The 16,499-nt window shown below is 34.2% G+C and overlaps 1 protein-coding gene across 3 annotated transcripts in view; it reads left to right on the top strand.

Annotated features, from left to right (window-relative positions):
• The window catches only part of LOC126883081 (calpain-9-like), a 425,026-nt gene that overhangs the window by 128,426 nt on the left and 280,101 nt on the right, over positions 1-16,499 (top strand). For all 3 annotated transcript variants that reach the window (XM_050648317.1, XM_050648311.1, XM_050648316.1), the window contains one exon: positions 10,355-10,523. In XM_050648317.1, the coding sequence (XP_050504274.1) occupies positions 10,355-10,523 (169 nt within the window). The remainder of the gene's footprint in view (positions 1-10,354; positions 10,524-16,499) is intronic.

The raw sequence follows: 16,499 nt of genomic DNA, 5'->3' as shown, positions 1-16,499 counted from the left end.
TCTCATTATTTTTCTTTCAAATTTCAGAAAGCTATCTTACTCTTTCTTGTTAATCATCGTTGTTTCCATGTCATATGTAACAACAGGTTTTATTGAGTTCTTATATAGGTTCATTTTTGTTCTCTTACTTATAGTCTTGCTTCTTAGCAGATTTATGTTCATTCCATTCATATATTTTTATGCCTTTAGGATTCTTTTATCTGTTTTCTCTTTTCCAGTTTTCCAAATAGTCACTCCTAAGTAACTAAAGTTGGATACAGTTTCAAATTTATGGTTCTGTGTTATTAGATATTTCTGAGTTGTGTCGTCCTTCCCTATCGCCATGTATTTTCTTTTGTGGTGGTATATCTCTATCCCTATTCTCTTCATTTCCTTATCTAATTTTTCAACTGCTTTTATAAGAGTCATCCTCGTCTTCGCTAAGATAACTAGATCATCTGCATATGCTACTAGTTGAAGTTGATCTGTAATATAATGTTTTTGTTTGCAAATTTTGTCGTCCTTATTATTACTTCCAATGTCAGGTTAAATAGTGGCGGTGAGATAGGGTCACCTTGTTTCATACCTTTGTTTACATTGATCTCCTTTGAAATTGTTCCGTTGGAACTTTTGGTGTGGTGTTCTTTATGTTCAATTTTAGCATAAGTATATGTCTTAATTTTTCTGGAATTCCAAGACTCACTAGCTCCTCCATCATTTTCGTCCCATTGATTCTGTCAGAAGCGCTTTTGAAATTTATGAATATATTTATTAGTAGCCTGATTAAGATTCTATTTTTAATTAACTAATCTTTTGACATTTCGATTTCCACTCCAGAAATCGTTCTCAAAGACAGGAATAAAGAAAATCTAAATCGAAACGTCAAAACATTAGTTAATTAAAAATATAATTGCCATTACACCAATAATTGTGGCTAAATCCCATATAAATATAATACTAAAATAAACAGTAAATACCACCAAGGGCGCCCATATAAAAATTTTTAGGGGGGAGGGCACATTACATTTTGTATATTTCGGATGACAATATATACAGTAGACTCTCTCTATAACGAACACGGATATAACGAGGTTTCGCTTATAACGAGGTACACTAGGTGTCCCATGAAATTCCTATTGAACTATAACGCTCTATAACGAGGCATATTTGGTTAAAACGAGGAAAATTGAAATCGAAGAATACGTGTCTTTACCTGTTTTTAGCGTTGTAATGGTCATAAATAAATAAATGCCCCAACTGCCTGTACATAGAAATGCACAACATCTCTCTTATTATCGAGGCTAGTGCTGTAATAAACTCAGCCACCATAAACTTCTGCCTGTCTATCGACCGATATTAAATATTATAGGAAATTTACAATTTATGACGGCGAAGTCTCATTGTTCACTGTTCAGGTTGACCATCGACACCTAATAAACTACGTAAGAGGCATCAAAACATTTTAATATTATTGTTGATTGATATCACGAGATCCGCTTATAACGAGATAATTAGTCCACCATTTCAGTTCTCGTTATAGAGGGAGTCTACTGTAGTTTAAACTACCTAAAAAAGCTAGTTTGAACCCTGTTTGAGAAATTATTCATACATTTAAATACTAGACCAAGTTTTTAAATGGGAATGTCGTGGGTACCACAAAAGTTGCGCCTCTCTTTAAAACCCGTTTGAAAGGAATACAATCTTGCAAAGCCCTGCCTTCAACTTTGGCGAGTAGACTAACCATGAGTATGTGTCGAACCAAGTTTGTACTTTAAAATCTTAAAAAGAAGCCCCCTTTATTTTTGCAGATTTAGAATCCTTCCTTATGAAAAATAAGTCACATATATTCCAAACATTTTTAGAATCGTTGATAGATGACGCAAACAAATAGCATTTTCCGATTATAGCGCCATCCGTCAACAATTCTAAAAAAAGTTTCGAATAAATGTTACTTATTTTTTGAGGAGGAAACTCAATCTGCAATAAAAAACGGGGATTCCTATTTAAGATTTTAAAGTTAATTCTCACCCCACCTCCAGAGTGTGGAATGAAAAATCCTTTTTGGTGTCATTCTATAGATTTTTGAAAAATATTAAACACGTGTTTTTTGTTTTTCATTTGGAAGTATATTTCTCGAGATATTAGACCGTTTCTATAATTTTGCTATGGTATCACGATATAACGTTTTTTCCGATTATAGCGCTATCTATCCACAATTCGCAAAATGGCTCGAATACAATTTGCTTATTTTTACAAGGAAAATCCAAATCTGCAATAAAAATTAGGGGTTCCGTTTAAGATTTTAAAGTTACCCCCGCTCCACACCCAGGGGTTGAAGTGGTGGACTTGTTTAGTGTCATCGCATAGATTTTTGAGAAATATTTAACACATATTTTTCAGTTTTTCGATCCGATGTTCATTTCGCGAATTATTCGACCTTCCCGCTACTTTTGGGACACCCTGTATATAACACTCATTCGTCATGAAAGGTCACCTGTTTTTTATTTAAATTAAATTGTTCTGTTCATCATAATGTACAATTTAAAAATAATTTACTTACTAAAAAAATACTATTGCAAACTAAAATTTGACTAACTACCTATGTTCAATAAATTTTAAAAATTATTTTTCAATATGAATTTATTTCTGCTTATGAAGATGGTTCTATTCCGTGTACACAAAACTTAATGAAGAAAACAAATATAATCACTTCACAGATTTTGCACTTTATCTTTATAGTGCCAGTTCTCAAAGACAAATGGCTCATTAGTGATTATCGGTCAGAGATCGGATTTCTTGCTGATATGAATTTCTTTGCAGTATTATAAATGATTCATTTAATTTGTAATTTTGGGTGTCGATTACAGTATATGTATATTAGGTTCCCACGTTTCTAATCTCTTTCAATGTTTTCGTTAATAGCATACCGTGACTGTGCGAAATGTGTATTATGCACATTCCATATAGACCGCTGTCGCAGACACAGATTTTCTGTTAAACTATTAATTACCCAATATGTGAATTTTTTTATTAATACATGTTGTTTCCAATTTATCTCTCAAAACTATCCAATAATTTTGTGACAAAAATACGTTTATGTAATATAAATTTAATTTTTGTTCTTTCTCGAAAAGCTAGGGGGGCCACGGCCCCCCCTGCCCGTGTGTATGGGCGCCTATGAATACCACAAGAAACAGTTTCAGAAACTTGCTAACTATAATATAATAAACACACCGATAAGCCGGACGCGTATTTACGTTTCCGTGTTCATTTCAAGACAGGGTAGTTTTGAAGTGCGCACTGGTTTGTAAATGAACTTCGCGCGTAAAATTATTACAAATACGTGTTAGATTGATTGTAACGTTATTTTATTTTATTTGAACTGGTTATCAAAAATGGCTCCTATCTGCAGAATAACAAATATCATTCGTTGGATCTGTCGAAACAAAACAATTTTGTTGCCAAAGTTTCCTTCTATTTTTCTTTATAAATTTTCAAAAAACTCAAAGTAGTACCAAAATATCCTGTAAACTATTATGATACGTATACATTTTTTAGTAATGCACAATAAAACTTTAGCATTCTATTAAAAACATATTTTAGTTTCAGCTGAAAAATTATTGTTCAGCTGTTTGAAAAGCAACAGTATAATTTTATTATGTTGTGACTGACTTGTATATAAAATTACAGCTCTAGGTAATGCACCAACCTTAGTAGCCGTGAATATTAAAGTTACGCACGTGTTAGTTTGATCACATGAATCCATTTGTATCAATGAATCCCATTTCATCACCTAACCCAGCTAAGCAAACTCTTTGCATTTTTGGAGTAACCAAAACACAAATAATAGGATCTTCCTTAACAATCTAATGTTGAGTGCGAGAAGTTCTATCTGTTTTATTTTTAAAATTTCTAATATATCCATACTGTCTCTGCTACCGTAATTTTTTATACAATATCGCCATTGTTAATACAAATAACTTACTTGACGATCAAGAGGATTTTTTTGAGCATTAGCTAACATCACATAAACATTTCCTCACAATTTTCGATACTACTGAATTGATGATATGATTTTGCTGCTGCAGCTGTCATGCCAGCCTCAAAATATGATATAAATAACTGTTTTGTCTCGTCACAGCAACGCAGTAAACTTAAAGACTGAGCCACATTTCTCTATGTAAATGAGTGAAATTAATGTCTATCACAACATTTAAACCTCTTTTTAATAATGGTGAGGTCTTTAAAGCACAGCTTGTTGCTTTCAAAAATTTAATAGATTATACTTATATTTGCCTTACAATTGAAGATTCTAGTTGCTCCTTTTATTCTGTTTTTTGACTTGTTCTTTCTGCTAGCGTGCGAAACTCAAATCGTATATTTATGTAGGATAGCGCCTCTTCATTATCCAATTTGTTTTGGTTTCTGCAGAAAATTTGTTAATAATATAAGTACAAATGTCATCGTAGTTACTGGTATAAGATAACGAACAGTGAATTTTGGATTTATAGTTACTGTTTTCTTTAAATGAGTTTTGTTCAAACAACAGAATTTCAAAATCTTGCGAGATGTTAGTAAAAACACTTTTAAACTGCTCCATCACGTTTAAATTAATTTAAATACACAACAACCCAACCCTCAAAGCCAAGCTGATAAACAGCACTTGCAACGAATATACCTAATTCTATGCACTTGTTTGTAGCATTCCAATGACACATGTTTCGGTACAAACCCGTGCACATTTCGGAGGTTGGCTCTTTCAAATCAACACCTTTTTGGGACTAAATATGTATTACCGTTTCGGTGTCGATTTCAAAACCGCACTGTGTCGAAATGAACACGTAAACGGAAATACGCAAGCCGGACGGGTCAAATCAATTGAAATACACTAGTTTCCCGTGAATAGCATGCTGACAAGTATTTTACTATTTTAGTTCCATGTTGGGAGGAAACGGAGAGGGCACGGGAAGGATACGGGAAAAGAATAGTCACCGACGCGACGAGGCGAGCACGGCTGGTCGACGGGCCAGTCTCCGTCGGCCCGCTCTTTGTACTATAAACTACCCAATGACCTTTATATCACGTGCCCCGCAAGACAGCCGTTTCGTACACGACCCGTCCTAACATAAATCAGCCTAGCGTACTAGTTATTTATGAGCTAACTAGAGTATTCACTGATTTAACTATTGGTCACTCACGTGGTTTAAATCAACAGAAAATGTCAAATAAAATTTCAGTTGATATATCTGTAACAGTTATTTTATTATTGTCTTAAAATGGATCAATTACATATTTACTTAAATGTGCATTTCTCAATCGGAACATGGGCTTCCAAATCAGCAAACCTGTTAATTTTTTAACAAAAATATTCTTATTACTGAAAGTACCTACGTACATGTTAAATCGTTTTTGAATCCGTGTTTGTTATAACTGTGAAATTGTGCCAGATATCTATCAAACAGTGTTACAATTATAAAGAATACTGAACAGGCAATACATGGATACAATATAGGTAAAACCATTTTGAAAACAAATACAAAAATTTGATAAATAGATGTGATTGACAAATTATCTGTGACTTATGAGTGACATAATCAGCTTTCTTCTTCTTCTTTTAGTTTTATGGCCTCCACCTCTTAGGTACTTGGCCACCCACGTATTTGACTGTAATTGGAAGGGAATGCTCTTTTCAAAGGGTCTGGATTTTTCCATATTCCTTTCTTTAAATTCATTGTGATATGATTTTCAAAAAACTATTTTATATTTTAATTTGAAATATTGTTAAAAATTGATTGATCTTTCTTAAGGTTTGTCATTAATATTATGTAGGAGATTTTTAGCCCAGTAAATGAACAGGAAATACGGCGATACCGTGTAATTTTCAGAGGCAACTCCGAATTGCATGAAAATTTAGATTTAGGTTCTACTTACTCTCCACTTCAAAGTTGAAATTGTGCCGTCGGTTGCTTTTACTTGGGGGGTGAGAGTTTCCCCTTCTTGTGGGTGAAAAAACATACGTTCGAGATAAGACCTGAAATGGATAAATTGACTGATTTTAAGCAACTTTTGTCCTGTAGAGTTTTTTACGTAATATAATAGTTTTTGAGTTATTTGCGATTGAAAATGTTTATTTTTCGACAAAGAAACTACGTTGTTTGACGGTTTTTCGCAAATAACTCAAAAAGTAAATATTTGGTCGAAAAAAATTTTCTTAGCAAAAGTGTAGCGTAGAAAAAACCAAAAAAACTGGTGTATCAGTAAAGTCTATCATTCGAGTAAAAACAAAGTTGTAGCTCATGAAAAATTCGTTTTTATTCGTCTAATTCCAAATCGAATATTTCAGGTGAAATCACCGAAAAATTAAGCACCTTTCGAGAAAAACCCATTTAAACTTTTTTAAAGTGTTTATAAAAAGCTTTATTTTAATTGTTTATAAGAGTTTCTAGCATTAAAAATAAGCGAGTTACGCTCGAAATAAAGTTGGCCCTCTTTTTTTGGAAAAAAATCATGAAAATCTCCCCGTCTTTAGTTCCCCAAATGAAATTAATCGCTGCCGCTTTAAAAACAATTTACTTAATAATCTATTTTTAATATGACCTGTCAGTCTCACCGGTGTAAAGTGCCTATTTTTGAAAGGGTGATAGTTGAAAAAGCTTGAACGGGCCACTAATCACGAATGTATGCAAATTTTGAACAGCCATATCTTAACCAATTTTTGTCTTACGCAAAAACAAAATGAAACTAGCATATTTATAATGGCAAAACGTATATTTTTTTACTCTTTAAGATTTTTCTTATCACTAATACTTTATAAGTTAATTTGAAAAAGGAAATTTTTCAAAAATTTTTAGAAATTTTTTTGTACTATAAAATCAAATTTTTTTTAAAAATAAGCACTTCAAACCAATAAAACTTACATATCATATAAACAATACACAAACAGTTAAAATAAATGGTAAAGCGGCAACGATTAATTTTATTTAGTGTGCTAAATAGAGGGAGGTTTTCACGATTTTTTTTTACCAAAAAAAGGGACCAACTTTTTTTTCAGTGTAACTCGTTTATTTTTAATGCTAGATACTTTTGTAAAAACAAGTATAAAGCTTTTCTTCGATATTTTAAAAATGTTTTTCCCGAAAAGTGCGTAATTTTTCAGTGATTTCGCCTTGAATTATTCGATTTGGAATTAGACGAATAGGAACTTATTTTTCATGAGCTACAACTTTGCTTTTACTCAATTTATAGACTTTACTGATATACCAATTTTTTCGTTTTTTATGTGCTACACTTTTGCTAAGAATAATTTTTTCGATAAAATATTTACTTTTTCAGTTATTTGCGAAAAACGGTCTGAAAACGTGTTTTTTTTTTGTCGAAAAATCAACATTTTCAATCGCAAATAACTCGAAAAGTATTGACTTATTTAAAAAGCTTTATAGAACGAAAGTTGCTTATAATCTGTCAATTTATCCATTTCCAAGCTTATTTTAAACACGCGTTTTTACCCCCCGAGAAGGGGTGACTATCACCCCCCAAGTCAAAGCAACCAACGGCACAAATTCACCTTTGAAGTGGAGGGTAAGTAGAACCTAAATCCAAATTTTCATGCAATTCGGAGTTGCCCCTGAAAATTACACTACAAAACGGTCATTTATTGGGCTATTTGTATTGAAATGGGGGTTGGACTTCCTATATTAACAAGTTCCTGATACAGGTCAAATTGATTTGTTTTGTTAATTGGACATTCAAGTAACACACTAACACACATAATCAGCTTTTTTAGTTTGAAAATTGTTAGAGTCACATAAAGTCAATTAAATCCAATTAAATTTCCCAGTGACAAAAATACAATGTGAAAATGAAACAAGTCAAATGTGCCAGAAGAAAGCTAAAGTAGTATATAATTTTAAAGGAATTTTTTAAAATAATACCTAAAACTTTGAATTGTAACTAAAAAAATTAGATATTACCAAACCAATACTAACTCATCTACTTATCTAAAAAACACTTTAATGATTACAAATCGGATCTTCAAGTGCTACTTTCTAACCCTAAATGTATTGTACATAATCAATAGTTTTAAGTACCTGGGATCGGTATTACAGAGTAATGGAGAAATAGATGGAGATGCATGCAGTAGAATTAGGGCTGGATGGATGAAGTGGAAGGAAGCGAGTGGTGTTTTGTGTGACAGAAAAGTTCCAATGAAGCTGAAAGGAAAATTCTATAAAACAGCCATAAGACCGGCTATGATGTACGGAATTGAATGTTGGGCAGTGAAAAAGAAAGAGGAACAACGAATGCATGTGGCGGAGACGAAAATACTTAGGTGGATGAGTGGAGTGACAAGAAAGGATACAATTAAAAATGAGTATATTAGGGGAAGTCTAGGTGTGGTACCAATTGATGCCAAAATGAGAGAGCATAGGTTGAGATGGTTTGGTCATGTTCAACGTCGAGACGTTAACCCTGGAACTGCACACTGGGGTCTGAAAAACCCAGGCGCATGAATCGTTCAATGTAACTTGCACATGTCTGCGTCTTTTGGCGATCCCTTGTACGTAAATTCAGTTAAGAGCCGACTACGTTGAGAGACAGTGGCTGCACCCCTTAAGTTTGTTGTGTAGTTTGCTGTGGCGCTTTTAGTGGAGCTGTGGATACTTCGGACCCCAGTGTGCAGTTAAAGGGTGTTAAAATTTTAAGGTGATTTTTTGTTATTTGCTAGTAGGGCAGGTTCTAAAAGAAAATATTAGCGTCCACTGACAACAAAAGAATTAGAGTGGGAAGCTGAAAACCTGTGGGCGAATGAAGATGAACCTGAGACCATCGAAGATGATTTTGGAGACTCATCAGATGAAGACGATGATTATGTTCCTGAACATCAGTCTGATACTGGTAACGAACAAAGTGACGACGATAATGAAGCCCAATACCTCGCAAGGAAATATCTCCAGTAGACTGGGAAAATTGTTTAGAACATCTTACTGTTTAGAACATCGAGCTCAATTATGTTATGTGTGTCAGAACCAAAGTTGAAGTGCCTGGCTAAGATTAAGAAATAGATATCTTGTAACAACGTTTATGTTTTATTTTAGTTTAAACACAAGTTTTATTTCGCTGGAATTTTGTTAAATTTTTTTGGTCATATCTCCATCTTTTTAAAAAAGTGTAATAAAAGCACAAGTTTATGTTTTTTCACGTTTATCAGATCTAATGAGAAATGATTTTTTTTAATAAACATGTTTTGAAAATAAGATGTTGTTTATTGTTTTGTACTACATACCGCAGAAAAAATAAATAAATAATATTTATTACTAAAAAAAAAACAAATAGGGTTTTCGAGACCCCACTGTGCAGTCTACGTTAGATGAACGAACTATGTGCTGTTCTAGGGTTAATCATCCAATATGAAGAGTAGCTGAAATGCAGTTTCCTGGAAGGAGTAGGACATGTTGGTAAAGGGGATTAATATTGATATGAACCACGATAGAATTGTGTGGAGAAATGCAATTAGAGAAGCCGACCCCGCATAGGGATAAGGCAAAGATAATGATGATGATGAATTATATGATTGTAATTCTTAATTATATTGTCCAATTTTCATATTCTAGGCTCGATCTTTAACGTTTTCAATTTCTCTTCTCGAAAATTTAATTATGAAGATTATTTATTTACACTTAATAGCCATTTAATTAATCTTCTTGAGACAGTCTTCCTGACTAAAATAGACCACCTTCAGTATGTACAAAATCACTGGGGGAGTTATCAGAAATTAGGTATATACAGAAGGTTCAACAATGGAAGGAAAAGTTGGATATTCTATATTGTACCCTCAAATAAGTAGAAAGATAAACAGCAGATTACCTAATAAAATGACAATTTTCACATCGCTGAACTCATAGCAGTCAAAGCCACCTACAAAATATATATATATATGGATCTAAAAGAACTAAACTATGTTATTTACAGACTGCCACAGCGTTGTAAAGAAACTGAAATATAATGTACATAATTTTGCAGAAAATTATACATATCATCAGTTACATCATAGCAATGAAGAGTGAAGATTTGAAATCGGGCAAAAATTTAATATTGTGGTGAATAAAAGCACACATTGGTATAAAAAACAACGAAATAGAAGACGATCTGGCTAAAAAAGCAACAATGAAAGAATCTGCTTTGCAACACTATCAAGGTCCTATGGGAGATTTAATATCTGTAATCAGGTCTACAAAACGGAAAAACGGGCAGGGACCAAACAACAACTTTAAGTACACAATACAACAATATACAAGTATTTAAGTTAGGTTCTTATAAAGTTTTTGGTTATAGTTTTAAATCGAATCTAAACTAGATATTCATTTCTCCTTTTCAGGTGTTGTACTGCTGATCGGCGAAAAAAAGCTTCAAGTTTTTACGATATTAAACGGTCATGTAGGGAGCAAGGTCGTCTTTATGAAGATCTTGATTTTCCTGCAAGTTCTAAGGCACTTTACCACCACAAAAAACCATCTTTAAGTCCTATTGTCTGGATGCGTCCACATGTAAGTTTTTTAGTTTACAGTTTAAGAAATTTTATTTAAATGTCATTTCAAATTTACGCACATGATTTTAAAATAGAATTATGAAACTTTTGAGTATAATAGTTATTTATGATATAAGTGTTAAAAGTACACGTTTAAGGCACGCATGTGAAAGTTTGCAGAATGAGCGACAGTGAGTTCTGCAATTCACATGAGTGCCTTAAAAATGTACTTTTTAACACGCATATCATACAATATTTTTTCTACAAACGTAATTACAGGAAAATATCTACAAAAACTTTTACTTGAACTTGACTGACATTCCATTTTTATATTTTTTTGACATTACATCAAAATTTCATATACGGTCAATACGAACTGCAGTGCCTTAAATTTTTTTTAAAGCACTAGTGCCTTAAAGTTGCATTTTTAACGCTCGTATGGAGTGGTAAAAATTGCATTTTTAACATGGTTGTAGAAAAAATATTTAAAAATTATGCAATAATTATTTTACTATCTTTATTAGAAACTAACCACAGTTTCAATTGAAAATAGTTTTATAATAACATTCAGTACAATTTTAACCCACCACCACTCCCCCGTTACCCTACACCTCAACACGTTATTTTTTCGTTCTTATTATTTTTTTTTTCGATGGCAATCAGTTCGAAATTTTCAAAAAATTCACTCGCATAGCTTTTACAAAACGTGCGTATTTTTTATCAAATCGTAGGTTCAGTGTACATAATATCCTGAAAAAGCGTTTTTAGAAAAAAGCCTATAACTTGTTCTGAAGATGGCTGCAGGTCTATTTTTTTTTAGTTTTGAGTATTTTAAAAATATATATATTTCTGATTTTTTCAGGTGTTTTTTATGGTACCTACATTCAAAAATCCGAAAAAAAACTGTTTTTTGGAGTTTTGAAAGATTTTCTCCATTTTATTCACTTCAAAACATATATAATTAATGTTTTTCTATAGGTTATACATATATAATTTGAAGTAAATAAATTATTTCAGTTTATAGGTGTTTTGCCCAATTCAGAAGTTGTTCAAAACACCTATAAACCCCTTAAAAATCATGTTTTTTCGAAACTCGCAAAAGTATCCCGCACAAACCTTATGGAAATTAGGTCCCAGTGGATTTAGTTCATACTTTGGGAAAATATTCTTTGAAGCATCCTGATAAAAAGTTCTCATGGGCACATCTCGATCGTACGGAGGATTTTCAAGATATAGAGGCACAAACTCGGAAAATTATAAGATTTACCGGTATTCCAATTCCCTGAGTTACTGGTTATCTGGCAACATGTAGAAGTTTGGATTAAATAAAAGTACTAGTAGTCTACGATTTCTTCCTGGCTATACAATGGCGACCTTTACTTTGACCTTGACCTTCAATGGACGTCATCTTCTAGAGTTTCGGAGGTTTTCAGCATTAAAGTGATATAAACAGAATAATCATGGGTTTTTGGGATCGCTAAACACGAATATGCCATCAGAATTGACCTCCGGAGGACGTGGTGGCCAGGGCCACTGCAACGGACGTCATCTTCTAGCATTTTGATGGTTTTCGGCATTTAATTGATACAAATGAAATACTGGAGGGTTTTTGAGGTCGCTAAACACGAATATGCCACCAGAACCGACTTCTGGAACACATGGTTTCCAAGTAAACGGATTATTCATAGGTTGTTGGAGTTGCTGAACACGAATAGCCTATCAGAACAGACATCGGAGTACTTGTTGCCCAAGGCATGTCATGCTTTGGAGATTCGATAGCTTTCGGTACTAAATTAATTTAAACTTATTACTTACAGGTTTTTGGAGCTGCTGAACGTGAATACGTTATCAGATCCGACCTATGGAGCACCTGGTGCCTAAGGCATGTCTTCTTCTGCAGTTTCAACAGGTTTCGGCATTAAATTGATGCATGGGTATTACTCATGGGTTTTTTGGGCTTCTGAACACAAATACGCCATCAGAACAGACACTGGGGTACCTGGTGCCTAAGGCACGTCATCTTCTAGGGTTTCGGGACTTTTCGGTACTAAATTGATGCAAGCGGATTACTCTTGTCTTCTTGGGCTTTCTGAACATAAATATGACTTAGATAAAAGAATCTATAGTATCTAGTGACCACTATGAATAACACTATCAAAATAGAATATAGTAAATCGATCTTAAAATAAATGAAGGAAAAACATTGTCAGATATAAATTTTAATAAAAATCTACAAATAGCAAAAATACGCTTTCTTTGAACAGCAACTCAGAAAACCTTCGAGTACTCGGTGTGTACCAATCCGTTTGCATCAATTTTGTACCGAAATTTAATGCCAAAAACTATCGAAACTCGAGAAAATGAATAACCTTAGGTACCAGGTGCTCCATGGGTCAGATCTGATAGCGTATCAGCGTTCAGCGACCCCAAAAAGCGATGAGGAATCCGTTTTTATAAATTTAATGCCGAAAACCCTCGAAACTCTAGAAGATGACGTGCCGTAGGCACAATGTGATTCGTGGGTCGGATCTGATAGTGTGTTCAGCAACCCCAAAACCCTAAGAGTCATCCATTTGATTCCTTCATTTGATTCATCCGAAACTCCAGAAGATATCTTAGGCACCAGGTGCTTCTGTGTCAGTACTGATCACGTGTTCATGTTCAGCAACCCCAAAAAGCTATAACTAAAACGTTTGTATCAATGTAGTACTGAAGACCCTCGAAACTCCAGGAGCCCCTTTCATTGCCCTTGGAAACCAGGTGCACCGGGAGTCAGTTCTGGTGGCATATTCGTGATTAGCGACCTCAAAAAACCCTCCAGTAATTCATTTGCATCAATTTAATGCCGAAACCATCGAAACTCTAGAAGATGACGTGCCTTGCAGTGGACCTGGCCACCACGTGCTCCGGAGGTCAATTCTGATGGCATATTCGTGTTTGGCGATCTCAAAACCCATGAGTAATCTGTTTATATTAATTTAATGCGTAAAACCCTCGAAACTCTAGAAGATGACGTCCGTTGAAGGTCAAGGTCAAAGTAAAGGTTGCCATTGGATAGTCAGGAAAAAATCCTATACTACTAGTATTTTTCTTTGATCCAAACTTCTACATGTTGCCAGATAACCAGTAACTCAGGGAATTGACATTTACTAACATTTATCATGGAAAGGAATATAAGAAGCATCATCATTATCAGAGAATCATCAGCTACAAAATACATCGGTCAACACCGGCCGTGGGAATACCAAAATATATTCGGTCAAACACATAGCAAAATTTATATTGGACAAATGTACTATGTGCTAGTAGGCTAAAATACTACAGAAAGAAGAAGGAATCAGCTCAGAATCATCTTCTTCAGGTGCCGTCCTCGTTCCGAAGTTTGGCTATCATCAAGGCTATGCGTATTTTTGATACCGTAGATCTAAATAATTGGCAGCTGCTGCACTTGTACCAATCTCTTAAATTCTTCAACCATGAATGTTTTCTTCTGCCAATGGATCTTTTACCTATTATTTTTCCCTGAATAATTAATTGTAGTAGCTGGTACTTTTGTCCCCTCATTATATGTCCCAAGTATTGCAGTTTGCGCTTTTTAATAGTAAGCGCAAGTTCTTTTTCTTTCTGCATCCTTCGCAACACTTCCATGTTTGTCACTCTCTCTGTCCACGATATTCTCAGTATCCTGCGGTACATCCACATCTCGAATGCTTCTATTTTCCTTGTATCGATCTTTTTCAGTGTCCAAGCTTCCATTCCATAGAAAAGAACTGACAGCACGTAACATCTCATGAGGCGAATTTTAAGATTTAAACTTAGCTCTCTTCCGCATAAAACTGTTTTCATTTTGGTAAAAGTAGCTCTAGCTTTTTCTATTCTGATCTTGATTTCTTCAGAGTTGTCGTTGTTTTCATTAATAACAGTTCCCAGGTAATTATATTTTCTAACACGCTCAATTCTTTGATCATGTACGGTTATGTCAGAAAAATTTTGTGGAGATTTCGACACCATCATTATTTTTGTTTTTTTGATGTTAAGTGATAAACCGAACTTTTCGCTGCACTCTACTATTCTGTTTATCAGTGTTTGGAGATCTTCCGGGGTGTCTGCTATTAATACTGTGTCATCAGCGTATCTCAAATTGTTTATTAAAGTGCCATTTATTTTAACCCCTATATCTTGGTCAGCAAGGGCTCTGTTTATAATATCTTCTGAATATAAGTTAAACAAGGTTGGTGAAAGTATGCATCCCTGCCTTACGCCTTTTTTGATCTCGAGTTCCTCGGTTGTTTCCCGTTCTACTCTAATATTCGCCTTCTGGTTATAGTAAATATTGAAGATAATTCTGACGTCCCTTTTATCCAAGTTTTTCTCTACCAACAGTCTCATCAGGTGTTCGTGGCGAACTTTATCGAACGCCTTGTTGTAGTCAATAAAGCACATATATATATCCTGGTTAACATCCAGGCATCTTTGGCACATGATATTAAGTGCAAATAGTGCTTCCCTTGTTCCAAGCCCGTTTCGAAACCCGAACTGAGTATCACTGATGTCAGCGTCTAGTTTTTTGTGAATTCTTGTATGTATCACTTTAAGAAATACTTTTAGTGTGTGTCCCATTAAGCTTATTGTGCGATGGTCGGTGCACAGTTTTGCGTTTGTTTTCTTTGGAATAGTTACAAAAGTTGACAGAAGCCATTCCTTAGGTATTTCTCCTGTTTTATAAATGCAGTTAAAGAGGTCAACCAAAACATTTACTGTTTCATCTTCCACAAGCTTAAGAAGTTCCGATGGAAGTCCATCTGGACCCGGTGATTTGCCATTTTTCATTGTTTTTATAGCATATAGTATTTCTTCTTTAGAGATTTTTGGTCCTTCCTCACCTTGTATGTTACCAATATCATGATCCTCTCTTTCATCGGCAAAGAGTTCTTCTATATAATTCTTCCAGGTTGTAAGCTTTTCTTGTAGGTCAGTTATTATTTGTCCATTTGCGTTGTATAGCACATTGGGATGCTTCCTTTTTTGTATACCTGCCAATTCTTTTACCTTTTTATGTAGGTTAAACGTGTCATGTTTTAATTGCAGTTCTTCAATTTCTTCACATTTTCTTTTGTAAAAGTTTTCTTTCGCTGACCTTATTTCATCTCTAATTTGCTTGTGTATCTCGTTGTATTTTTGTTTGCATTTTCCCTTAAACTGTCTTCGTTCCTCCATGAGACTTAAAATTTTCTCTGTCATCCATTCTTGTCTTTTTGTCGTATTTCCTCTGCTAAGGATATTCTGAGCGGGTTTTATTAGGGCTTCTTTTAAGTCTTGCCACTTGTTTTCTACGTGCGTGTTTGGTTCCTTTGTAGACAACATTCTTAGGTTACCGTTTATCTGTTGCTTTAATTCTTCTTTGATTTTTGAGTTCTGTAAGCGGCTGGTATCTATGTAATCTGGTTTTACCCTTTGTGAAGGTTTCTTAAGTTTAATGCTTACACGCGCTATCAAGGGATTGTGGTCCGAGGAAACATCTGCGCCTGGGTACGCCTTAACCGATTTTATGCCGTTTTTGTATCTTTCATTTATCAACACAAAGTCTATTTGATTTCTAACTATTTTCTGTGCGTTATGTTGAGGTGATGTCCACGTATAAAGCCTTCTTTTGGGGAGTTTAAAAAATGTGTTTGAAATAATCATATCGTTTTCTTGGCAGAACTGTAACATTCGGTCTCCTCTCTCGTTCCTTAACCCGAGACCATAATTTCCTACATATTTGCCGCTTTTTCCTTCCCCAATTTTGGAATTAAAATCACCAAGGATAATTGTGACGTCTCTTGGCTTTATAGATTTTAGAACATGGTTAATTTGTTCATAGAATTCCTCAACCTCTTCATCTGATTTTTCTGCAGTAGGAGCATAGACCTGTATTATATTAAGATTTACAGTTTTTGTATGAAGTTGAAGGAATATTACTCTATCAGACACTGGTGTAAAGTTAATAACAGAC

The sequence above is a fragment of the Diabrotica virgifera genome, chromosome 1 (assembly GCF_917563875.1).
Source record: "Diabrotica virgifera virgifera chromosome 1, PGI_DIABVI_V3a".
Taxonomy (NCBI): domain Eukaryota; kingdom Metazoa; phylum Arthropoda; class Insecta; order Coleoptera; family Chrysomelidae; genus Diabrotica; species Diabrotica virgifera.
This window is presented reverse-complemented; position numbering and strand designations above follow the sequence as displayed.